General features: G+C 40.5%; 2 protein-coding genes and 1 pseudogene across 3 annotated transcripts; 1 reads left to right on the forward strand and 2 right to left on the reverse strand.

Moving 5' to 3' along the window:
- The first annotated feature begins 14593 nt into the window (after nt 1-14593).
- On the forward strand, nt 14594-18573 carry LOC109811095 (carbonic anhydrase 2). Its single transcript, XM_020374728.3, has 9 exons — nt 14594-14702; nt 14948-15018; nt 16329-16472; nt 16623-16671; nt 16768-16884; nt 17037-17090; nt 17734-17819; nt 17995-18100; nt 18242-18573. The coding sequence occupies exons 2-9, from the start codon at nt 14966-14968 to the stop codon at nt 18419-18421; spliced, it is 789 nt and encodes a 262-aa protein (XP_020230317.1). The 5' UTR covers nt 14594-14702; nt 14948-14965; the 3' UTR covers nt 18422-18573.
- A 688-nt stretch (nt 18574-19261) lies between these two features.
- LOC145958932 (disease resistance protein RLM3 pseudogene) lies at nt 19262-21471 on the reverse strand (annotated as a pseudogene).
- A 130-nt stretch (nt 21472-21601) lies between these two features.
- Nucleotides 21602-25924, reverse strand: LOC109811082 (protein KINESIN LIGHT CHAIN-RELATED 3). Of its 2 annotated transcripts, none has more exons than XM_020374714.3 (3): nt 25767-25924; nt 23175-25258; nt 21602-22145 (listed from the first exon to the last, which is right to left on the reverse strand). In XM_020374714.3, exons 2-3 carry the CDS (start codon nt 25244-25246, stop codon nt 21935-21937), a joined length of 2283 nt encoding a protein of 760 aa, XP_020230303.1. In that variant the 5' UTR covers nt 25247-25258; nt 25767-25924; the 3' UTR covers nt 21602-21934. The 2 variants fall into 2 exon arrangements, with proteins under 2 accessions (XP_020230303.1, XP_020230304.1); XM_020374715.3 differs by lacking the exon at nt 25767-25924 and adding an exon at nt 25380-25685.
- Between the last annotated feature and the right edge of the window lie 1449 nt (nt 25925-27373).

A 27373-nucleotide genomic window follows, 5' to 3' on the forward strand; every position in this document is an offset into this window, starting at 1 on the left:
TCCATTCTTACAAAATGACGAGAGACGTGTTTTTCTTTTGTTCTGTCATGAGATCGATGCATGCACTTCATACATGTGAGGAAAAAAGATTAAATACAATTAATACAGCAAAATCTATAAATAAATGCCGATATTATAAAATTTTATTGCTTTAAAGAGGTATTTTAATCAATATATATTACCAGCTTTTTAATTTTAAAAAAGTTTTTATTCAGTAAATATAAATTTAATTACATAAATTATATCATATTATATATGTATGTGCTTATTTTCCTCAAAACCTTTGATCCATGCGATGACTACACACCTCACGTGTATGACATTCTAATAATGCAAAAAGAATTCAAATACATACAAAGCACATTTTATGTGATGATCTTGGAATTGTGTTTTTCTTGCATTCATGATTTTTACAGGAATGGGCATCATACTCTTCGTTCTGTAATCTGTAGGGTCTTTCTCCCCCTAACAAATTACCCTTATATATAGGTACACAACTGTAATTTTTGTAATTTTGATTGATTTACTGATCTAGTAGCTTCAAGTTTCCAACCTCTCTTGAAAGTTATTTTGTATAAATAAAAAATTAATTGATGTTTAATTGCAGTGAGTACAAAGAGTATTAAGTTGTACACTTTAACATTGATGTTTGTAAATATATATATATATATATATATATATATATATATATATATATATATATATATATATATATATATATATATATATATATATATATATATATATATATATATGTACTATCCGTACTTCGCATCCGGGCTCTGAGCTCGGATTATCAACAAGGGGCGACCTCAGACAGACAGCTGGATGACGTCAGCCCGGTATCTAGGTAAATCGACACTAAAACCCTGGGATCTCGCCCCAGGCGGGCTCCCCCATTTAACCATATTACACCATAACATATCTCATCTCAGGCCCAAGGCCCAAGGCCCAAGGCCCAAGGCAAACCTAAACCACTCCAAGGTACGTGCATTATATATATGAGACTATTATTCATGCAAACCCTAACTTTGGCATCGAAGTCTCTTTTGCAGGTACCTCCCCATCTTGGAGCACCAATACATCAAGCAAAGGAGGCTCACCGATCTTACTGGACGGATCACCCCTACGGTCAAATTCTGGTAAGAACATTTGGCGCCCACCGTGGGGCCGATCAAGACAGCTCTTATCGGCCACCTGTACGGTTCCTACCAGCAACCGTACCAGACGAGCACTCAATCACCATGAACGGCGACAATACAGCCTTAAGAAGCCCGACCAGCAAAGTCGACCTACAAACCTCGAACGCAGAAAACACAAAAGCTTGCATTCAAACTCGATGGCGACACCCTGATCGCCCTTCCGACCCTCAACTCGACCCCAGCGGGACCGTGCGAGATGAGGCAGGCCAGGAAGCGGGGTCAACTCCCCTAAACCGATTAGTCGGTACAATCGCAGGAGGCTTCGCAGGAGGCGGCGCCAGCAGCTCGTCCCGGGAAAAACACCTGCGCAAGGTCAACCGCGTACACTCCGCCACCTGCGCTTTACGTCGGAACTCGCCAGTGATAACTTTCACCGACGACGACTATGTCGGGGTCAGCCGAAATCAAGACGATCCCATGGTCATAGCTGTGGCATTGGCCAATTGAGAAGTTCGCAAGACCTTGGTCGACCAAGGAAGCTCGGCCGACATCCTATACTAGCCAACATTCCTCAGGTTAGACATCCCCCACTCTCTCATACAACCTCATATCGAACCTCTAGTCGGTTTTGCAGGGAAAAGCATTCACACTCGGGGATATGTAGACCTACTGACAACTTTCAGAGCACCCCCGGTTTCTAGACAGGTCCTGGTACGATACCTACTCGTGGAAGCCGACACCTCCTATAACGTCATCATTGGCAGACCAACCCTAAATCAGCTCGGGGCAGTGGTGTCCACCCCGCACCTCACCATGAAATTTCCAGGGCACGATGGGAAGATCATCTCCATCAGAGCAAATCAACAGGTAGCGCGACAATGCTACGCAGAAAGCCTGGAAACCGTCTCACCGAGCGAACAGCGCAAGAACGACCTTACCGCTCTGGCTCACACCGACCACGAAGAAATCACCGATCTCGACCCGAGATCCGACGCTCATGACGAACGACCCAGCCCCGTCGATGAGCTCGACGACCTTCAAATCGGGAAACTCCCCGGACAAACCACAAAGATCAGCCGGCAATTAACCCCCGAACTACGACAGCAACTCCAAGCGGAGATCCTCAAGAACGCCGACCTCTTCGCCTGGTCTAGCGCTGACATGCCCGGCATAGATGCCGACTTCATCTGCCACTGATTAGCAATACATAAGGAGACAAAACCAGTCGCCTAGAGAAAGAGGAAGGTCGGCGGCGAAAGACGGGAAGCCGTCATCGTCGAAACGCAGAAGTTGCTCAACGCCGGCTTCATCCATTAAGTCAGGTACACTACATGGCTGGCAAATGTGGTCCTAGTAAAGAAGCACTCGGGAAAGTGGCGTATGTGCGTCGACTATACCGACCTCAACAAAGCATGCCCCAAGGACTCATACCCCTTGCCGAGCATCGACAGGTTAGTCGACGGAGCCTCCGGACATGCCCTCCTCAGCTTCCTTGACGCTTACTCCGGGTACAACCAGATAATGATGTACCCGCCTGATGAAGTGCACACGTCCTTCATCACTGACCACACCAACTACTGTTACCGGGTGATGCCCTTCGGCCTCAAAAATGCGGGAGCAACATACCAGCGGCTGATGGACAAAGTATTCCACCACCAAATTGGGCGAAACATGGAAGTTTATGTGGACGACATGGTGGTTAAAACCATCTCAGCAACGGACCACGCCTCCGACCTCGCCGAGGTGTTCGCCCAGATCAGGAAGCACAACATGCGCCTCAACCCGGAGAAGTGTGTCTTCAGCGTCCAGGGGGGTAAGTTCCTCGGCTTCATGATCACCAGTAGAGGAATCGAGGCCAACCCCGAGAAGTACAAAGCCATCATACAAATGCAAAGCCCACAAACGGTAAAAGAGGTTCAACGCCTGTCCGGACGGCTAGTCTCGCTATCCCGCTTCATCCCCAAACTTGCGGAGAAAGCAGGGCCAATCTTTACCCTGCTAAAGAAGCCAAAAAACTTCCTTTGGACATATCAGTGCGAAGAAGCTTTCCAAAGCTTCAAAAACTTCCTCACAACTCCGCCAGTCTTACAGAGGCCGGATCACAATACCGACCTCCTTCTCTACCTGGCGGTGGCAGAAAACGTCATCAGCGCCGTCATCGTACAAGAACACCAAAAGTCACAGACGCCTATCTACTTCATCAGCCGAGTCCTCCAAGACACGGAAAGAAGATACCAGATGATCGAGAAGCTGACATTGGCACTGGTCACCGCAGCCCGGCGACTCCGACCCCACTTCCAGAGCCACCAGGTGGTAGTCAAAACTGACTACCCCATCAAACAAATTCTACGAAAACCTGAGCTTGCCGGACGTATGATTGCCTGGTCGATAGAACTGTCCGAGTTCGGCATCCAGTACAAAAGTCGTGGACCCCTGAAAGCCAAGTGCTTAGCCGATTTCGTAGCCAAGCTCACGCCAACTACTACTGAGGAATCCCAGGCACGGACCCTACATGTTGACGGGTCCTCCAACTCCAAAGGTGGGGGTGCAGGCATCATTCTGGAAGGGCCAAACCAAGTCACCCTGGAGCAATCCCTCAAGTTCGGCTTCAAAGTAACCAATAACCAGGCAGAGTACGAGGCACTCCTCGCCGGACTAAGGTTAGCCCACGATCTCGGAGCTCGAAGGGTGAACTGCAACAGCGACTCGAAACTCATGGTGGAACAGCTCAGTGGGACATACTAGGCAAAAGACACCCTTCTACAGCAGGTACTTCCACACCGCATCCCAACAGATCTCGTCTTTCGACGAATTCTCCATAAAACATGCACCGCGAGGACAAAACGCCAGAGCAGACCTCTTATCAAAACTCGCCAGCACCAAAAGGCCCGGTCAACACCGAACCATCATCCAGGAAACCCTGCACTCACCCAGCCTGGATGACAAAATCGTCAACGTCAACGACAGTGAAGAACTGGGATGGATGGCAGATATCTGGAACTACCTGAAAGAGGGCACCCTGCCCAAAGACAAAGACGAAGCACGAAAGGTGAGAATGAGATCAGCCAAATTCATCATCATCGATGATGAATTATTCAAACGTGGGATTTCCACTCCACTGCTCAAATGCCTGACCACGTCTCAAGCAGCCTACGTCGTCAAGGAAATCCATCAGGGGATATGCGGAATGCACTCCGGAGCATGCTCAATGGCAGCCAGGGTACTCCGAGCTGGATACTACTAGCCCACTTTGAAGTCGGACTGCCAAAACTACATCCAGAAGTGCAAGGAGTGCCAACAATTTGGCAACGCACACCGACAACCCCCCGAGGCCCTTCACCACATGATATCAGCATGGCCTTTCTCCCAATGGGGAATGGACATCCTCGGGCCTTTCCCCCCCGCGAAGGGTTAACTAAAATTCCTCCTGGTGGCAATCGACTATTTCACCAAGTGGATTGAGGCATGCCCACTCGCCAAAATCACCACTGAGAACGTGCGGAAATTCACATGGAAAAACATTGTTTGTAGATTCGGGATTCCCCACACCATCGTCACCGACAATGGGCGACAGTTCATCGCAGAAGAATTCGAGGGCTTCCTCCGAGAGCTCGGAATCAAGCACTTCCCGACCTCGGTGGAACACCCCCAAACCAACGGCCAGGCCGAAGCAGCCAACAAGGTCATCCTCCGAGAACTCAAAAAATAGCTGGGGAACGCAAAAGGGCAGTGGCCCGAGATTCTTCCCAGCATCCTTTGGGCATATCACTGCACCCCCCAGTCAACCACGCAAGAAACACCTTACAGACTAACTTACGGGGCCGACGCAATGATCCCCGTCAAAGTCGGACAAACGTCCCACCGACGCCAAGTCTTCAACAGCGAGCAAAACACCCACGAACTGGCAACCGACCTCGACTTGTTGGACGAGCTCAGAGACGAAGCCCAAATTCATGAAGAGGCCTGCAAACTCCAAGCTTCCCGAAGATACAATTCCCGGGTGAGACCCCGCTCTTTCCGAACAGGCGACCTGGTATGGCGACTACTGGGAGAAGCACGAAAAGACGTGTCGGATGGGAAGCTCGCACCCACTTGGGGCGGCCCGTTCCGAGTTGCAGAAAACCTAGAAAACGGAGCCTACCGATTAGAGGAGCTCAGCGGAAAGCCTGTAACGCGAACTTGGAATGCCACCCACCTCAAATTTTACTTCAGTTAAGTCTTGTAGAAATAAACGGTGCACTCTTTTCCCACCTCAGGAAGAAAATACTGGCTGAGAGGGTTTTTAACGAGGCGCACAGTTTTTGTCAATAAAATGACTCACTCCTTTTTACTCGCACTCTCTTACTTTCATAACCTCATTACGCTCATTAGAGGTCGAGAACGAACCTCATTACGTTTATTAGAGGTCGAAAACGAACCTCACTACGTCCATTAGAGGTCGAGAACGAACCTCGTTACGTTCATTAGAGGTCGAAAACGAACCTCATTACGCCCATTAGAGGTCGAGAACGAACCTCATCACGTTTATTAGAGGTCGAAAACGAACCTCACTACGTCCATTAGAGGTCGAGAAAGAACCTCGTTACGTTCATTAGAGGTCGAAAACGAACCTCATTACGCCCATCAGAGGTCGAGAACGAACCTCATTACGTTTATCAGAGGTCGAAAACGAACCTCATTACGTCCATTAGAGGTTGAGAACGAACCTCATTACGTTTATCAGAGGTCGAAAACGAACCTCATTACGCCCATTAGAGGTCGAGAACGAACCTCATTACGTTTATTAGAGGTCGAAAACGAACCTCGTTACGTCTATTAGAGGGCTACAACGAACCTTGTGACACTCATTAGAGGTCGATAACGAACCTCGTCGCAGTTATTAAAAGTCAAAAATAAACCTGACCATGATTACTAGAAGTCGGGTACAAACCCCGACACGCTCACCCGAGGTTGAATTCGGACCCCGACATTACGAAAGACAAGCCCGAACTCTTGAAACACGCCGTCAAACAAAAAGACGACTTCGAGTCTCGGCACAACAAATTCAAGGTAAAATACCAACACCTACGCAAAAGGACGGCAGAACAAAACTCACATGTACGACAGTCATATGAACAAAACTCACATGTACAACAGTCATGATCCATACATAAACACAGATACAAAAGTATATGCACAACAAAATTGTCCTATACAGAGGCGTTGTCACTAGAACTCTCCTCGACATCGTCCTCCCGGACTAACTGCCCGAAGCGAACAACCTTTTCCAAATGCATGCCAGAAAAGTCGAACCCCGGCGCGAGGAGCCTAGCCTGCCGAGCAGCCTTGAGGAAGCCCCTCTTGTGTTCCACCACGGCGTAACGTTCAACTTCCTCAAGCCTCCTCTTCAATGCCGCATTCTCGGCCTCCAGAGCCGCAAGACTTGCCCTCTGGGCGGCCACCTCCTCCTCCTTACTACTGAGGACCACCTCGTCGCGAAGACGCTCCTCGGTTACGGATACCAACTCGCCTTTCAAGAAAGCTACCTCCTCCTCCAAGGAGCGAACCTGGCTAGCATAACCCTCATTAGTGCGCAGAGCGGCCCCCAATGATTCCCGAACCTCGGCAAGATCCCCCCGGGGTCGCCTGGAGCTCGACCCCCTGCATCTTTGCCTCAGACAGGGCGGCAGCCAAAACCTTATTCTCCTCCACCAAGGGCTGCACCTGGCCTCTCAGCTTCGCCAGATCCTCCTGCTGCCGTGACCACTTGTGCTTCCAGTAATCCACAATGGTTGTGCCCGTTTGCAGGAAGATCTGAGCGGCATCAAAACTCCCCATAGGCCCGGCGGACTCGAGCATCGCCTGGTCGGTCGCGCTCAGAGACCCCCTCGGAAAAAATTTCTCGGGTGTCAACGAAGCACTCCACAAGGAGTCAATCTCCTCCGACGCGCTCAGGTGCTCCAATTGCGTCGGGGCGCCCTCCTCCGCGTAGCGGTACGCAAGATAGGGACGTTTTGGAGGCCCCCTCGCTGACGGTGCAGAGGTCGGGACCCCAGAGCAAGGACCCTCCCTACGAGGACCGGCCGAAACAGAGGTAGAAGCCCCCGGCTCTGCCCCAGGGACATCGGCCCCCGCCACTGTCGACCTCGGAACTCTCAGAACCTCGGTGGCCCTGCCCACCTGCAAAAGAAGTATAGGAAAAGGTATAAGTCCCGCAAAACAACGGATAACCCAGGAACAACAAATCAAAAGATCGCAAACACACGCTCTTTACCTCAACAGCAGGGGCAATTTGCCCGACGGTCGGAACCCTCACTCCGGAAGTCGTACCGACCTGACCAGCAACCCGGGAGAACGAGAGGCTCGGCAGCCGTCGCTGCCCCCTCGGAAACCACCCGAGCTCCACTCTCAGGCAGAGGGGTCCCGGGCAAACCAGCCACCTCAATGCCGGTGGCCCCAGCAACAACCTCCTCCACCTCGCGAGGAACAGAGGTTCCCCCAACCTCCCTCGGGACCCTCTTCCTTTTCTGATTAACCTTCAGGGGAGAGACCTCTCCCTCCCCCTGAGTCCCAGGAGCCTTAAGCTCAACGACATTGTAGCGCTGGCACTGCTTCTAGTCACGCCACAAGTCCTTTCCCATAATACCTGAAAGCAAAGGACAGAGCGCGTCAGCAAGCATAAAACCCTAACGTGTAAACGAAGTACCAAACACTCACCCTCCAAATCTCTTTCCCTGTGCGCCGAACGCTCGAGCGACAGGATGAGCTTGCAGTCTAGCGGGCGAGGAAACACTTTCAAAGCATCAACGGCAGCCGTCTCCGACGGCGTCAGCTGCGACGAGTCCACCCCATGAAACCCAGATGGGTCATGGCACCAGTAGAAGGCAAACCTCGGCAGCCCGCCGAAGTAGAACCCCCCATCCTCCAAAGGGTCAACATCGACAAGAGTAACCCGAAAAAACTCTTTCCTATAGTTTTTATACGATTGGGAATAAAGAGTAAACAAACCCCCCTCCTTACCCCCATTCAAAGAAAGAGTCCCACACGGCGGGGCACCCGCCTTCAATTGGTAGAAAGAGAGGAAAACCCGAAGGGACACCTCCATCCCTAGAACCGTGCATAAAACCTCGAACGCCCTCAAAAAGCCCCATCTGTTGGGATGCAACTGACTGGGGGCCGCATTAACGTAGTTCAAAAAGTCGCATTCGAACTGAGTGAAAGGAAGGCAGACACCCAAGTCCCTGAAAAAACTCTGATACACATAAAAGGAGGGAGGACCAACGGACCTCTTCATATACACACCTTCACTAGCCGAACATGGCTCCAATCGGATCATCTGAGAAATAGAAGGGTCACAAATCCTATGCGTCTCCCAGAGCACATCAACCTCCAAACTCGAGTCAAAAACGCTTGCAAACTTGGTCATTTCACGTTTTACCCATTCGTAGCCAGGGACGCCCAACTCTAAGTCCCCGGGCGGAGGCACCTCCTTTCCCTCAGCGGAGCCCCTTCCGGTAACCACCGCCTTATCGCTTACTTTGCCCCTAGCAGGGGCAGAAGAACCAGCGCCATGACCACCAGCCATCAAGAAAGACAAAGAAAACAGAGGCGGAGAACAAGCGAAAACGAAGCGTGCACAAGAAGCTAAAGGACGCAAAAAGAGTACAGTGAAAAGGAGAAGAGGCGCGAGAAAAAGAAAAACCTCTCCCCAAAATTCAAAACGGCCAAGCCACGTGTCGACCAAAGGGCATGCCTGACGGTACATTAATTGCAAACCATCATCGTGTAACTGTCATTTCCTTTAGTGCGTCACTCGCACGTTTCCAGAAATGAACAGTCGCGACACATGGCACCTCCTCAGCGTATGTGAAAAGCCACTGGCGAACCCGGTCTTAGCACCTCGACCTACGATCTTTAGAGCTCGGGGGGCTAGTGTACTATCCGTACTTCGCATCCGGGCTCCGAGCTCGGATTATCAACAAGGGGCGACCTCAGACAGACAGCTGGATGACGTCAGCCCGGTATCTAGGTAAATCGACACTAAAACCCTAGGATCCCGCCCTAGGCGGGCTCCCCCATTTAACCATATTACACCATAACATATCTCATCTCAGGCCCAAGGCCCAAGGCAAACCTAAACCACTCCAAGGTACGTGCATTATATATATGAGACTATTATTCATGCAAACCCTAACTCTGGCATCGGAGTCTCTTTTGCAGGTACCTCCCCCATCTTGGAGCACCAATACATCAAGCAAAGGAGACTCACCGATCTTACTGGACGGATCACCCCTACGGTCAAATTCCGGTAAGAACAATATATATATACATATATATATATATATATATATATATATATATTGTAATTATACCTTCATACTTAAAACAATGTAATTAGATTACTATTTAATATCACATGATATAATTCTTATCATTAATATAATTGAATAATTCTCAAAATTCTTAATCCCTAATCACTAAAATTTGTCTAATCTCCTTGTACTTATGAACATAATTTCCAAAATCGTTTTCAAACTCTGAAATTGGTTGTCCAAATATAAAGATATAAAATTATTCTGGCAAATCTAACATACTGTAAACAAATGATGTTTTAAACCCTATATTAAAAATTACACTATTTTTTAATTAAGGGATCTAATTAAAAATTCTCAAAAAAAATTAAGAATCAAATGATGTTTTAAACCCTATATATGTATAAAATCAAGTTTTTATCATGTAATTTTAAGGTCTATTTTAAAATATAAGAATTAATTTGATGTTCTCATATCGACTTGATATTTCCTTGATATTCATAAATTAAAAAGAATATAAGTAAAATAATTTTTTTAAGTTATCACTAGAATAAAAATGACACTCTACAATTAAAATATATAATATATGTGAGAATATTAAGAATTGGAAAAATCATTTACTACAAGAAAATTGACATATAATGACACAATATGTGTCACTAAAAATTATTTTTACTTACACAATAAATATAATATATGTTGGTATATTATTAAAAAATGTGGATATAAGCTATACTGATACATAAAATATGTTGTTAAATCTCATTCAAAATCAATACAAAAGTTATATATAACTATATACCAAATAGATATTGTTCCGACCACGAGGTGCACTAGGGTTTTTTCCTAGGTCAGACCTCAAAGTCAGAGCATTCAAGAGTGTAATCTGCCTTCTCAACTCTAGGATTTTTTCTTTTATAGCTTCTTGTTTACGGGCTTTATGGGCCCCGAGAATGTAGGGATTTCCTTAACCGTTTTGATCTGGCTAATATTTGGTGAGGGACAGTGGGACCTTGCCCTTGCTATCGGGTAGTCCCTGTATGCAAGAGTTGTGTCGGCCCCCGACCGACCATACCCGTACTGAGGGTACAGTCGGGTATTGGCCGAGTTGGTTCTTGTAAGCAGAAGGAATAGGAAATATACCGACCAGGTTAAGTAGAGAAACCAAGTCGAATAATAACCGAACCACTCTTAGAGGGGTGATCGGCGAGAGCTACAGTCGGCCTAGCATATCGGCGAGAGCTACAGTTGGCCTGGCATATCGACGAGAGCTACAGTCGGCCTGGCATATCGGCGAGAGCTACAGTCGGCCTGACATATCGGTGAGAGCTACAGTCGACCTGACATACGTAGTAGGCAGGTCGGAATCCGATCTGGACCGTACACTAGCCCTCCAGCGCTGAGCCTATAAGGCGGAAGGGCTTTGCTAGACAGGGGGTCGGCTTAGCCATGGCCGACATGTCCCTCGTGGAGGCCCCTAGTCAGATTTCGTCCTGGACCATACATTAGCCCTCCAGCCTTGAGCGTGCAAGGCGAGAAGGCTTATCCTCAGCCGATACATACAGTCAGATTCTTGTTGAGCACACTTTTATGGCTAAGGTAAGGGACAAACCAAGAAGATTCACTGACTCGTTATCTCAATTCGTGGCTCCTCGGGCTCTGGTAGGGGATGTGAGAAAATTCACCCAGTTAAAAAGCTTCAAATGGAGTAGTCGGTTAACTATCCGACTCAGTCACCTTGGGTCACCGAAATACCGAGTCGAAATTCACCAAAATCAAGTCGCCTAATTTCTGACTATAAATGATGAGAAAATTTTTTTGTTACAATCAAATTCGACAATCCGATCGGCGAAATACCAACTCACAAAATGAGTGGAAAATTTTCCGAGTTAAAATGAATCCAACTAATAGCCCTCATGCCCACCATTCCGAGAGTGAAATAAAAAGATGTTCTTCTAGCTAAGATGTGGCGTTTTTGGCAGAGGTGTGGGACATGATAAGCCTACGGGTCAGACAAATGCCGAACTCCCTAGAATGATTTAGTATTTTGGGTGTTCTCTGATGAGTTTTGCTTACCCCTAGTTCAGATTTTTACCGAGCGATCATGAATTTGTGTCTTCGAGTTATTTTATACTCGCCCAATCGGATTTTTACCAATCAATCACGAGTTTGGTCTTCGAGTTATTTATACTCGCCAAGTCGGATTTTTACCAATCAATCACGAGTTTGGTCTTCGAGTTATTTATACTCGCCCAGTCGGATTTTTACCGATCAATGACGAGTTTGCCTTCGAGTTATTTATACTCACCCAGTCGGATTTTTGCCGATCAATCACGAGTTTGGTCTTCGAGTTATTTATACTCGCCCAGTCAGATTTTTACCGATCAATCACGAGTTTGGTCTTCGAGTTATTTATACTCGCCCAGTCAGATTTTTACCGATCAATCACGAGTTTGTCTTCGAGTTATTTATACTCGCCCAGTCGGATTTTTACCGATCAATCACGAGTTTCTCTTCGAGTTATTTATACTCGCCCAGTCGGATTTTTACCGATCAATCACGAGTTTCTCTTCGAGTTATTTATACTCGCCCAGTCGGATTTTTAACGATCAATCACGAGTTTGGTCTTCGAGTTATTTATACTCGCCCAGTCGGATTTTTGCCGATCAATCACGAGTTTGGTCTTCGAGTTATTTATACTCGCCCAGTCGGATTTTTACCGATCAATCACGAGTTTGGTCTTCGAGTTATTTATACTCGCCCAGTTGGATTTTTACCGATCAATCACGAGTTTGGTCTTCGAGTTATTTATACTCGCCCAGTCGGATTTTTACCGATCAATCACGAGTTTGTCTTCGAGTTATTTATACTCGCCCAGTCGGATTTTTACCGATCAATCACGAGTTTGGTCTTCGAGTTATTTATACTCGCCCAGTCAGATTTTTATCGATCAATCACGAGTTTGGTCTTCGAGTTATTTATACTCGCCCAGTCGGATTTTTACCGATCAATCACGAGTTTGTCTTCGAGTTATTTATACTCGCCCAGTCGGATTTTTACCGATCAATCACGAGTTTGGTCTTCGAGTTATTTATACTCGCCTAGTCGGATTTTTACCGATCAATCACGAGTTTGTCTTCGAGTTATTTATACTCGCCCAGCCGGACTTTTGCCGACAATCACGAGTTTGTGGTGCCTTCAAAATAACACATGTTAGAAATCATATAAGATAAATAAGGGATGATGTTTATTAGGATTCAGGAATTATTGGTTTGCGGTGCCTCATTAAAAATCTTCTCAGCAAAAAACCTTTTCACATTTTTATATGGAATAAAAATCTCTTGGGACGACCCTAGCTTCTCGGCTTTCAGCTGCCCTTTTGTTGATTTGTCCCCCTCCGTCTTGATGTGACTCAGGGCAAAAGCTCTCACCTCCGACATCATTTGACAACTCGTTTTCTCTAGCGCGATGTCGAAAGCTCCAGACCTTAAGCCCTTTTGGAACGCGATGACTGCCATCCTTTCATCCAAGGACGCTATCCTCATGGTGACCTCATTGAACCTTTGCAGAAAGTCCTTCAACGACTCCTCCCGCTGTTGTTTGAGATCGAACAAGTCCGCCGTGATCGGTGGTTTCTTCTTGTTAGCGGCGAACTATGTCATGAAGAGCCGACTAAAGACATCAAAGTCGGTGATTGATCGGTCAGGGAGACCACTAAACCAATCCAGTGCTGCTTTTTTGAGTGTACCCATGAATAGTTTGCAGCGGACTTCCATACTTCCTCCACAAATCAACATTTGAGCGCGGAAATTCATCAAGTGCTGACTGGGATCCGGAGTTCCATCAAAAGGTTCGACTTGGGGAATCCGATGATCCCTCGGGATGGTCTCGGCCCCTATGACCTCCGAAAAAGGTCGAAAATCCCTGGGGACTTCCATCATGACATCTTCCTCCACCGTCCTGGCGTTGGCCGTTATCATAGCTTGCATCTCGTCCGCCCGCCTCCTAATCTCCTCGTTTTCTCGTTGAATAGCCTCCTCTCTCCCTGGATCGCGCATTCTCCTCCCTCAATCCGTTGATCAATGCCATCATCTCCTCCATGGTAGGGTGTTGTGAGTCGTTGTTGGATGTGCCGCCTCTCGCCATGGTAAAGTGCGGGTTCTCCTGTGTTACTTGGGGCGTAGGAAAAGTTTCACCGTAGCCCCACGGTGGGCGCCAAAATGTTCCGGCCACGAGGTGCACTAGGGTTTTTTCCTAGGTCAGACCTCAAAGCCAGAGCATTCAAGAGTGTAATCTGCCTTCTCAACTCTAGGATTTTTTCTTTTATAGTTTCTTGTTTACGGGCTTTATGAGCCCCGAGAATGTAGGGATTTCCTTAACCGTTTTGATCTGGCTAATATTTGGTGAGGGACAGTGGGACCTTGCCCTTGCTATCGGGTAGTCCCTGTATGCGAGAGTTGTGTCGGCCCCCGACCGACCATACCCGTACTGAGGGTACAGTCGGGTATTGGCCGAGTTAGTTCTTGTAAGCGGAAGGAATCGGAAATATACCGACCAAGTTAAGTAGAGAAACCAAGTCGAATAATAACCGAACCACTCTTAGAGGGGTGATCGGCGAGAGCTACAGTCGGCCTGACATATCGGCGAGAGCTACAGTCGGCCTGACATATCGACGAGAGCTATAGTCGGCCTGGCGTATCAGCGAGAGCTACAGTCGGCCTGACATATCGGTGAGAGCTACAGTCGGCCTGACATACGTAGTAGGCAGGTCGGAATCCGACCTGGACCGTACAGATATATACTTACATTTATATGTTACTATATATAATATTTATTATTGTGATTAGACACTTTTTAGTAATAGAAGTTAAAATAATATGTAAATGATGTTGGCCGGTTCAAACCATAGATAAGACGAATATATAGAAATTGAAAAGAAATAATCTCAACTATAAACTATTCAACTCCTTTTAACATCATTAAATATTATTTGATGGACGGTGTGTGTCAAACCAAAAATTATATAGTATTTGAATAATGTTTGTTTTATTTTTGTTTTTGGTTCAATGAATAATATTTGATTGACATCGCTTATGTTTATGATTTTTTATGTCACTAAAAATGTCAAATCACTTATAAAGAAGGGTACGTACAGTGTTGAAAAACCCATGAGGTCTGAGGTTATAAATAGGAGACGCTGGTGCTGCGTAATGCACGAACAACTCTCTCAGAAAAAAAATCTTAATTAAGCATTTGTGCACTTTATAGGGTATAGTTTCTCACCCTAATACTACATGTTATTCTAGTTTCCCTTTTTTCTTTCCCTTCTAAAACTACCTACTTATCAGTGTCCCAGCACTGGAAATGCAAGAGATACTTCATGCTTATATATATAATTAGTTGTTATATATATATGTATGAATATGAATATGATAAGGCATGCATGCTCATGCAAATCCATTAAATTATGAAGTGGTTGTTCCTTGTAATTAGTTACTGTTTTGGAATTTGCAGATCACAAGAAATATAACTATGGCAAAGCAATCATCTGAGTTGGCCATTGAAGACCTCAAGAAGCTTCTCAGGTTAATTAATTACTTCTAAACTTCAATAATCACTTTCCCTTACACTGTTGCCTTTACCTGTAAACTAATATAATGATGCATAAACTATAGGTAAATGCTAACATGAAAACTAAGGTAACTCTTGGTTAGGTAATTTATTTTTCTATCCTGTCGTGCTATCCCTTAGGCCGGTAGGCTAGAGGGTAATCTCATTTGTCCGGTCACTCAATTTTTTTATATATTAACGGCTACATATATAGATCATTCTCACAGTGTATGATTATTAAGAGAGATTAGTTAGAAAATGATATTAGAATTTTTTTATTTAATTATATTTTTATTTGTTTATTTTTAGGGTTCTTTATTTTTAAAATTAAGCAACTTTAGTCTTTTTCTTAATTTTATCTTATCTAAGACCTTCAAATTTTCATTTTTAACCAATATTTTGGACTTTAGGATGAATTTTAGATATGAAATGTACTTTAAGAGGTTAAAAAATAAAAATTAGTAAAATTTGAAGAAATTAATTTGTAACATGTGAAATAAAGGTTTGTAGAGGAGAAAAATGAATTTTTATTTAACAAATTTAATGTTTTACGTAATGAGTTTTGACCTTTTAGTAGAATATTCAATTAAATTTAGAAGAATTTTGAATGCAAAATGAAAAACAAGAGTTTAGACAAAATAAAATCAATAATGACTAAAAAGAATGGTGACTTCGCTTAGGATATTCTCCCTTCTTAATTCAGTGAAACATCATTTCAATGACAAAAGTGTCACAACCCAATAAATAATAAAGTGGATAATATTTCAAACATAGTGATCCTAACAATATTAATAAACTTATGATCAAACATTGACTCTAAAAGAAGGGATATAGGTCACTTTTAGCCCTTAATCTGAACTCATAATTTATAAACATCATATTTCTTTAACTCACCAACGTGTCTTTTCAAGGACAAAGTAACACTAAAATAGATAATATCTTGAACTCATTGACCTTAACAATGTCAAGAGATTTATGGTCATAACAATTTTAAAATAAAAATCTCTATTAGGTTTATAAAAAAACTTACAAAATTAAAATTACTCATAATTTAAATTAAAAAATGACTAAAAGTAACAAACTTAAAATATAATTAAAAATATATTCATTATATATAAATTTAAAAATAATTCAATTATAAATTTTGAATTTTAAAAAGAAAATTAAAAAAAAACTTCTGGTAAATTAAAATTAACTAAGTTCTTTAAAAAAAAAAAAAAAAAGCTTTTAGATAAGTTAGATTTAATGCATATTAATAGTAATACTATAACTACACTTGTTACAGAGAGAAGGAGGAACTTGATGGTGTGGCAGCTGCAAAAGTTGAAGAGCTTATAGCTGAGTTGCAGGGACGTTATCTGCGTCCATTTGACCATGCTGTGCAAAGAATTATTGACGGATTTACTTACTTCAAGATCAACAATTTCGAGTAAACTTGCAAATTAACTCTTTCATTATATACTCTCTAAATATATATAGTAATTTCTCTCTTTGACCATGCCATTTCAATTACCATATACTATACAATTTAAATTCATCCATGCATGGTTTTGGTTGCTTCTCTTTCTTACATCTGCAGCCAAAACCCGGATCTGTATGCCCAACTTGCTAATGGTCAAAGCCCCGAGGTAATTGATTTCTTAAATCTTAATTATAGTTCTATTACGTTTTTCACCACTTAATTTTTTGTGATATGTTTTCAATTATTTGAATATTATGTGTAGTATCTGGTGTTTGCTTGCTCTGACTCTCGAGTGAGTCCCTCTACTATCCTTAACTTCCAACCTGGAGAAGCTTTCATGGTCCGCAACATTGCTAACATGGTCCCTCCATTTAATCAGGTTCCTCTCCTTCACCATTATCCACACCAATCACTCACTATTTACGATATATACATTTCCATAAGTTTAAATTACATTATTCAAATTCTTTCTATTTCTATTCATCATATATATAAGTACTGCTCATAAATTTCTCACTGTCCTACTTACAGCTTAGGTACAGTGGAGTTGGTGCAGCCATTGAGTATGCTATCACAGATCTTAAGGTGATGATTAGTTTTAGGTTTAGAGCCACTTTGTATAAAAGTTATAAGTATTTTTAAGAGTTTTTTTTACTTATATTTAAATGTACTCTTAATTACTTATTTACTTTATGTAGTTTCAAAAACTTTACTTTATAATCTCTACAGTAAAAATATTTTACTTTAATTATTATATATATTGTTTTTATTTCTTTTTAATTCTTATGATTAAAAATATTCTACTTTAATTTCTATACATGGCATTTTTGTTTGTTTTAATTTCTATAGATTCTAAACTTTATTTTTTAGTTCTAATAGCAATAAACAACATGAACTAAAAAGAAATAAAAAATAGTATGTATAAATAATTAAATGAAACATTCTTCACTATAAAAAAACTAAAAGATAAAATTCATAAAACTATATAAAAAAAAAAGTAATCAATCCTTAGTTTTATATTTCGGAAATAAGTTCTTGACCAAATGTTAAAATAATTAAATGTCATAGTCAAAATTATCGAAGGTGTCCTGTACTCATTGCTCCCTTACTGTTTATAAACTCGTCAAAGTTTTCACAACCTTTATTTATTTTTCTTTCATTGTGATTTTTAATAGATAGAGGAATATTCTGTGAGAGGTGCATTAGAGTAATCGAATATTTTTCACAGGTGCCAAACATCTTGGTCATTGGACATAGTCGCTGTGGCGGAATTAAAAGGCTTATGAGTCATCCAGAGGATGGTTCTGCTCCTTTGTAAGAATTCTTAATGTCTATATAACAATATATAGCTAGCTACTAGCATCACTATTTTAGTTCCTTGTTTGGAAAAAAAGAGTTAAAACTTAAAATAAACACAATATGAATAGGATGAAACAAATCTCCAATTAGCCATGTTTAACCCTTTTTATGGTTCAATTGAATTTTACAGTGACTTCATAGATGATTGGGTGAAAATTGGTTTGCCTGCCAAACTCAAGGTTCTGAAAGAATATAATGGCTACGATTTCAAAGAACAATGCAAATTCTGTGAAAAGGTTTCTGTTATATATTTTAACTAATTTCCATGCAGCTACCATGATTTAAATATTAGTTAATGAGTAATGATCATTTTAGACTGTTCAATAATTAATTATTTTATAATAATGCTAATTAAGCATGGTGGTTTGTATGTGCAGGAGTCAGTGAATAACTCCTTAGTGAACTTGAAGACATATCCATATGTTGAAACAGGAATAAGAAACAAGAGCATAGCACTGTTGGGGGGTTACTATGATTTTGTGAAGGGAGAATTCAAAGTTTGGAAGTATGAGACTGACTTCACTGAACCCATTACCATCCCTCCTTTTACCCATTAGTGATGGTTGACTCAAACTTGGCACCACTACCAGCTTATTAAGTTCTTACTACAAGTTGTGTTGCATGTACTATGTGTGCTTTTCTATCCTAAATAAATTGCATCTACTTTTGAGATTTCAAAAATTATGTATTTTAAGAATTATTATTACTAGATTTCACGGTATTTAGGTACTGCTTAATTTAAATGCCATATATGCGATTTGGCAAGTGATTTGGTATGCTTCTAATGGCCTCAATACATGCTTTCAACAGAAGATAAAATTTAAACATCCTCAGAAGCCACATTTCTTGTAAACTATATACAAAATACAAAATTATCCCATGGGAAGATGATAAGAGTTTTGACTTTCAATCTTTCTAATTCAAAAACCATCAAATTAATTATTACTTTCACCGTCTTTCAATAGATTTTAGATAATACTTACTTATTTAGTATACGCAATCTAAGAAAGAAATTTGCAACATCTAAAAAATATGACTCATTACAACTTAGATTATCGTAACTTTATTTCATTATATTATAAACTTTTGTAAAGGTTATTTATTCAAACTTTTATGGCTCATTTTTCACACTTCCCTTTTCCTTCTACGAAAAAGATGAGCCAAAACTTTAAGAACTATTGAAATGTCTTTTGCATGATAGACTTCCTTTTTTGATAGCTTATTGTACTCCCTTTGATCATCACATTGGCTAAAGGCATTGAAATTGTAAAGTTCAAGTGCTATATTGGGACTAAATTCTATAAGTTAGCATATTTTATGAGCTTTCTCAGCAATAGGTACATAATTGTCTTTAATTATAGTAATTATTCTATTATCTGATCCAAAATTATCAAGAATCTCCAATAACTTTTTTCAAATCATCTAAAATCTACGTCATCAAAAACAATAAGAACCTTCACACAATGAATTCATATGTCAACATCATTAGGCAATAATAAATTAGTGTCAATTTTCACAATATTTGCTTGATTGTTATCTCTCATTGGCTAAATAGTTTGTTAAATACTTCTCCTGCAAGATCCCAATTAAGCCGGATTGCTTTTGGCCCTTTATGTATCAATGATTCTACGTTTGCAATTATATTTTGTAAATTCCAACTAATCCTTTTGAGTTAACAAGGAGTTTACCCAACTTCATCCGCACAAGACAATGTCATTAATATTGGAGGGGGATGGGTCAACGTGTGTCATGAAAAATTATTTTCCTTCTTTAGCTGAGACTGTTAAATCCTATAAAATAAATAAAAGGGCTTGTTAAATGTATCTAGAAATTGTTTCAAAAAAATATCATTTAGAAATTTAAATATGTACAAATGTATTACAAAATTGTAATTTAACCACAAAATTCGATTGTTGGTATCATCAGGCTTCAGAATTCTACCATACTGGTGTTGGCTAAAACTATATATACGAAAGTAACAGCTAATAAGCATATATTCTTCTGAAAACAATTTAAAGAATATAGGTGAAAAAGCAACCAGGTGGTGATAATTTGCATATATGATATAACTATGTAACTTACCGAAATTTTGATGACTCAACTCCAGATAAATTAGCATATTTATTCAAAGCATGTCTCTAAATTTGCACCTTGGACTTATATTTTCTTCCATGCTCAACAAATGCAATTTTGTAACTCCCAAATTGATGTCGTACATCACAGGGATCTACATGCTTGAAAACAGGGATTACAATCTGTCCATATTTCTCTCTACATTCAAGTATTATCACAAGTTCTTCTAAACACCAAAGCGAAGAAGCATAGTCTTGCGAGAATATGATCAACGAAATGAATGATCCTTGAATTGCTCCAACCAGTGATGGCCATATTTCATCTCCCCTCTTAAGTTTTACATCTACAAAGACATTTATTTGCCTCCGTTGAAAAGTGTCAATCAAATGGCTGAGAAGCCTGCGACGGATGTCCTCGCCCCTGAAGCTAACAAAAACATCACAATTTGTTTGACAAGTATTGTTGTTTGACATATGTTTTTCTTCCACACCCTTCAGGTTTTTTAATTAAAAGATATACAAAGAAAACATCATGCAAAGAAATAAACACAAGACAAAGAAATACAATATGTTCAATTTCCAAAACAACTCAAGAGACAAAGTATGGTGTTGAATTGGAACAAATGCACACTATCTTTCTTTATCTCTACACTTGAATATGTATGAGCCATAAGTAGACCATCAAAAATGGATAGGAAAATTTAGTTTGTAAACCAGATACTTCATATGAGAACACGAACGGATTAAACATTAAAAAGAACTGGACCGACGAGTTATAAGTCAATCATGTAAGTGAACTCAATATCACGTCTTAATCCAAAATTTGAAAACATTAGATTAGTGAGTCTTTCTCCCTTATATGTTAACATATTCAACTCTTTCTAATGTAAGGTTCTCATTCACATTTGGATACCAACAACACATTCAAGTGAGGAGGAGAATGTCATATGGCTAAAGTTTTAAAAAATGTTCAGAGACCCAGCATTTGTCCGCAATTTCATGGTCACAACCACAATTTAAAACCTTAATTTCATGGTCGCAACCACAATTAAAAACCTTTGCATATGACAAATAGAATACCAGCTTCTTCTGGATTAGCAAGCTTTCAGATTAAGCCTTGTTCTTCTTTTCTTTAGCAAAAAATATACCAGTTATGGTCTCGGATTATATACCTAAGTGAGGCTTTGGGTGTTCAGTGTTCAAAGCCAATTGTTGCTCATGCGCGTTGGAGCGTCATTTTGCCGGCCTTGTAGTTTAGGAAGCAACTTCATTGAAAGTAACGTAAATTTAAAATTATGATGGAAGAAGCGGTTGTTTTTTTACCTTATAACTACGAGAGTCTAGAGTGAAGCACCTTTGACGGACCTTTTGTTAGAAGTTTTGTAATCTAGTGTTAAGGCCATTGGTGTGAGAAATTGTGAGTGATCCATCATATCTGCCAGATAAGATACCATCTGGGTGATTCGGAGAGTTGCTTGGTGACTCCAATGAGGTATCATCTGTTAAACTTTTAAAGGTACAATCGTAATTAAGAAGAACAAATATATTAAGCACACAACTCCTTGTTGAGAAAATGAGAAAATTATTTATTTTAATCGGTATCAAAGTTCAATTTAAGAAACAACATATAAGTAATTGTCAACCATTGTACTCATATCGGCAGTGTAGTCTCCAAACAATGAGAGAAGAAAAACCTTCTCTGGTGATATTTGAAACATGAGAAAAATGTTGTATACACAAAACAAGGGGTGTATCTATGTACCATAATTACATCATATCATATAAACAACAACATAGCTTTTAAATAATAATTTAGCACAAAAATTACACTCTTCCAATTTGTACCCGATCAACTATAACACTCTTCAATCATTCAATTATATCCAATAAATTTAGTGTCCGGACAGGTTTATCTCTTCTACATTTTAGCTTGCTCCACTACTACGAGTTCCTGCAAAACACTGATTTTGTTTGATGAGTCATTGATAGACATCCTCGTCAGGCACTGATGACAACGTTGTTTACAGTGTGAGCATTGCCATCAAGAAGGTTTTCAAGTGACCTGGCTTTTCTGCTCCGAACTCTACCTGCCTCCTTCAACAACTCACCCAACCTTCTCTTCTCATCATCCACGTCAGGGTTTGCTGTCCCAAGCTTCTCCTCCCTCATGCTAACGACGTACTCCAGAAGTTGAATTGCATCATCCAACCTGAAATATAAGATCAAACCCCATGAGGAGAAAATGACTAACCATATCCTGGATAATCTAAAACTCTTATATGTTTGGATGCATAAAAAAGATATGAATGGTTGGAGAAAAAATATTTAACTACACTTTTGGTCCCTATAATTTCATAATTTTTACCTTTTAGTCTCTCTAATTAAAAATATTTTATTTTAGTCCTATATATACCTCCCTTTTAGTCTCTGTTGTCTATTTCTGTAAGAACTAGAAGGTAAAATTTCTAAAGTTATAGGGATTAAAAAGTAAAATATATGATATTATAGAAAAACTAAAAAGAAATAAAAAACAGAATGTATAGAAACTAAAATGGACTATTTCTAATTATAGGAACTAAAAGGTAAAATTCATGAAATTATATGGACCGACAAGGTAATTAAACCAAAAAAAAAAAAATACAGGAAAAGAAAACACAAAATTTACTTTAAAAAACAAAAATTTGATAGTCTTTCTTTTCGCTTTCTCTTCTATTAATATTTCAAAATTTTCTCTCTCCCCTCACTAATGTTACAAAGAAGCAAAAGATTCCATGTCTGGTTATTAAAATAAATCTCCCCAGTCATTCATTGATGACGGCTTTCTACCAAATCAATAGCTACAAAGGTTTCAGAAGGTAAATCAGATGCATCATTCTCTTAAATTCTTGATGTGTCTTTGTTCAAGTAGTTGATCAATAGCAATAAATCTTTTAACCCGACAAAAGCCCAATGGGAAAGTAAATGCAATCTAAAACCTAATGAGCCAACACCTCACTATGAATGCCACAATGAAAATCAATCATTGTATTCACGTTAGTTGCATGACTTGATCAATTATATCCATACGAGTGACATGACTAGATTAGGCGGACTATTTATATGTAACAAAACTTGCACTTTTAACCTTCTGGTTATAATGAAACAGTAAATTTGAAAGTGATGCACAAGTTCTAATAGTGAAAAGATATCTGCAAATAGAAAAAGGAAAGACCGACAAAGAAAAACAAAAGGTGGATACCTGCCAATTGCATCATACGTGCCAGCAAGATTACTATACACCCCAAGTGTTTCTGGGTGATACGGTCCATACTCATGTTCCAAAATAATCTTTGCTTCTTCAAATAATTCTGTAGCCTCGTTTAAGGCATAACGCTGCACACAGGCAAGTCCCATTTGATTAAGAGCAATACCAAAGAAGGATGATTTCTTTTCTCCAATAGCACGAAGCTTTGAAATAGCATCCTTCAAAGTGTTGTAAGATTCGGAATAGTTCCCCAACATGTAGTACATGACTCCCATCTGAGCTTCAATTCCAGCTATTGTGCTTTGCTGACCAGGGGCATCATTATATATCTCCAGTGCCTTCTGCAGTAACTTGAGTGCCTGTTCAAGCTCATTCATTGACTCATAGATAGTTGAAATACTCGTAAAACCACTAGCAATCTCCTCTGGAGGAACTCCACTCATAGGATTCTCATATATTTTGAGCGCACTCTCGCAATACGATTTTGATTCCCTTATCTTCCCTGTCCTATTATACAAGTCTGCCAAACGTACAAAGACTAATCCCACTGTTGGATGATTCTCTCCTTTGCTGTTCTTGAAAACGGTTAGCGCTTTCTGATATGCAAAGACAGCCTCATCATATCGAGACAAGGATAAGTAAGTGTCTCCAATGCTGCAGTCAACAGCCGCCACTTCCGCTTCCTGGCCATTAGCTACCATTGCCATGCTGGCTAAAACAAGATGCTCAAGAGCTGCTTCGTGATTTCCCTTTGTCTCACATATAAGACCCATGAGCCTCCTATCAGCTACCTCTTCAAGAGATGGAGCTGAATTATTTTCTTTATGAATGTCAAGAGCCATTTGACATAGCCTCTCTGCTTCATCAAATTGCAAAGCTTGAACATTAGCTTCAGCCACATACCGACAAGTTTCACCAACTCTTGGGTCTGTCTCTCCCAAAACCTGCCTTTGGACTTCTAACCCAGTGGTGTAGCATGAAATTGAATTCTCAAGCTGTCCCAGCATGGCATAGGTATCTCCCAGTTGCATGTGACCGGCAAATTTAGCAAGGGCGTGCTGTTGACTTTCCTCAATAACAGGAATCTCAATTGATCGCTCAAGAATCGGAATTGCATCACCATATTGACCCAGGCTGCAATATATTGCTGCTATAACATGTAAACACATCACCAGCTCCAAACTTGGTTTCCCATTACCAAGCTTCTCAAACAGTTTCATTGCCTGAAGACCTAACTCAAGAGCCTTCTGCGGATTATCTCCTGATGAGATCAGATCTCTGGCTTGCTTTAGTAAAAACGGTGCCCGTTCAGGTCTCTCTAATGCTGACTGAGCCGTACTCTCAACTCGGTTTCGCGGCACTGACTTACCCACAGGAGAATTCTTCGTATTCTTCACTCTACTAACTCCACTAATCTGTTTCCTCAAAGGCTTACTACCATTCTTTCTCTGAATAGGAGCTTTCGGAAGAGGACTTTTTCCCTTGGTTGTCGATTTGGGCGAAGAAGCATCAGGTTCCACCTGAGAATTCGATGCTGCTGCTTTGGCAGATTTTTCTGAGGAATCAAAACCAGAACCAGAACTAGTAGCTGCAGGCTGAATCTCCTTAATCTCATCCACCTTATCCAACTTCTTATCATTGGATAAACCACCCAATCCAGAAGATATTTCACTACTTGAACTCCCTTCTGGCCCTTTCCCCTCCCCCACTTCCTCTTCCATTATCTCCACCTCCCTCATCCTTCCTCCAACTAGATGCCTCAACTCCGAATCAATTCTAGACTCATCACCATCGGATCCAAAGCTTTGCCTCGACGGCGACCGATCAGAACTCTGCATGTCACACACATTCTCATAAAGCTGTTCAATGGAGGGCTCAGCCACCCGATCACCCCCATGATCAGCACCACCACCTTGGCCTCTTTGCGGACTCGAAGAACCCCTCGGCGACCCAACCGGATTCAAGGCCTCCTTAGAGGAGGAATCAGGGTTCTCATTCGTCTCATCACCTCCCCCTTCATCATGAACCCCGTTCGTCGCAATTCCCGGCATCTTCAATTCCTTCATGAGCCAAAACTCCTGAAACAACCAATATCAAACACATGGTCCACATAATCAACACCACCCACAACCAGATCCAACAAAGATGAACCAATCCATACAAACAAACAAAAATTAAAAAACAAAACACGTGTCTAACCGTTTTATTATCCAAACAACGAATACACAAGAGTTACAAAGCCAACATCGTTAAAAACACACGCATCAAAAACCACAATCGGCAAGTGTCAAAATTCTTCCGCTATGGATCTCCCACAACTCGGTCAGAAACAGAAACACAGAAGCAACCGTATCACAAAAATAGAAACAATTTTCAGCAAAGTAAAAAAAAAAAAAACCCGGATTAAACGGAGGCAGAAAAAACAACATATAATAATAAACAAGTAAATAAGACAGAGAAAATTACGGGGTTCTGTTTTTTATTTTTCATTTGGTATTTTCCTCCTCGTCGGATTCAGAGGCATAAAATTAAAAACTAACAGATTGGAATAATTAAAAAAAAAATGAAAAGGGAATTGACAGAGACCTTAAAAATGAGGCATGAGCGAAGAGAAACAGAGGAATTGTCGGTTGCAGAGAGACAGAGATGTGAATGCGTTTATATAGGGAAAGAACTCGAAGAAGAGAAACTTCACAGTTAACACTATACTCTTTTTCGTGAAGAATAAATGTGTTTGCCACTTGCCAGAGAGAGATGAAGAATGAATGAAACAGAGACTCAAGGGTAGGGGCAAGATGGGAATTCCACAATAATAATTAATTTGACGATAAAAAAATAAATAATAAAAAAAAAGTGTAAATGTTATGTCAGAAAAAAACAGCAGGGAAGCATATGAACGTGACTTTTCCCCCAACCACGCCGATCGTGTTTCTAAATTTCTCTTTGTCAACCCACCTGCGTTTGCCACGTGTCAACACTTCATTTTTTTCTTCAAAATATGTGCATAAGCGCCAAGACAAATGGCCTCTTTTTTTATTACTAGATATTTTGATAATAAAGGTTTGGTTTATTAGGTTATTAAATAGAAAGAAAAAAAAAAAATAGTTATCTAGATTTGGTTGTGGTGTTGTTCCATCATTTTGTTTTATCTGCCAAGTAATCGGTGTGAGGAGTTTGCGGAGATTGTAAAACAGGTTAGTGAATAGTGAATAGTGAATATTGAGAGAGAGTGGCAGTCATAGTCACAAAATTACTTGCCTCCTTTGTAGACTCTTTGGTTACTAGTTGTCTATTGCTTCATTCCAAGGAAATACAAACACAAGTCAAAATAGTGACATAAATATCTAGAATGCATTTATGGAAAATGGTTACATGGGTGAAGGTATGCATAACATAAGCAGAGTCATGGGTTGTGGTGAGACATGTGAAGGGAATAACTACTAGACGTCCCCGCGTGCAGTTGCGGGACAATAACGTGTGCATTTTGTTGAAATTGGATGGGGAAAATTATATTCTAAGATCTCTCTATGTGCCTACTTTTACACTTGAAAACGATATCCTACTTTCTAATTCTTCTTTGCTTTCATAATTCAACATTATGATGCAATTATAGGCCATATGAGTTTAAACTTTACACCATACAAAAAGATTGTTTCATTAAGTACCAATGATTATTATAACCATAATAGAACAATGCAGATCCTCCATTGCTCAATTATTTATTCTTCTTACGTGAGTATGTTCCAAAATTTCGTCTAAATTGCCGCTCAATTTTTAAAATTTTACAAATTTTGTTACGGGTTGATTATGTGATGGAAAAATTATAACATATAATGTGCTACATAAAATTATCAAATTGACTCAACTTACAATAAGTTATTCAAAATATATATGTTTATTTGCTTAACTTATTTTTTTATGAGCCTATAAAAAAAGAGAAAATTTAAGTATTTTCTTAAATGTGGTTGATATTATTCTTCAATTAATTAAAGATTTATTTTGATTATATACGTAGATGTATATTAATAAAATATATATTAAATGTATGTACGTATTATCGTGATAAATATTTAACTTTAATTGAAAAATAATATTCATTACATCTAAAAAATTGTATCTAAATTTTTTTCTACAATAATTTATTTTGACCTAATCCATCATATGTAGTGACTGGGCAGACCTACATTCCAATG

Source organism: Cajanus cajan, chromosome 6 (genome assembly GCF_000230855.2).
Source record: "Cajanus cajan strain Asha chromosome 6, NIPB_CcT2T_4, whole genome shotgun sequence".
Classification (NCBI taxonomy): domain Eukaryota; kingdom Viridiplantae; phylum Streptophyta; class Magnoliopsida; order Fabales; family Fabaceae; genus Cajanus; species Cajanus cajan.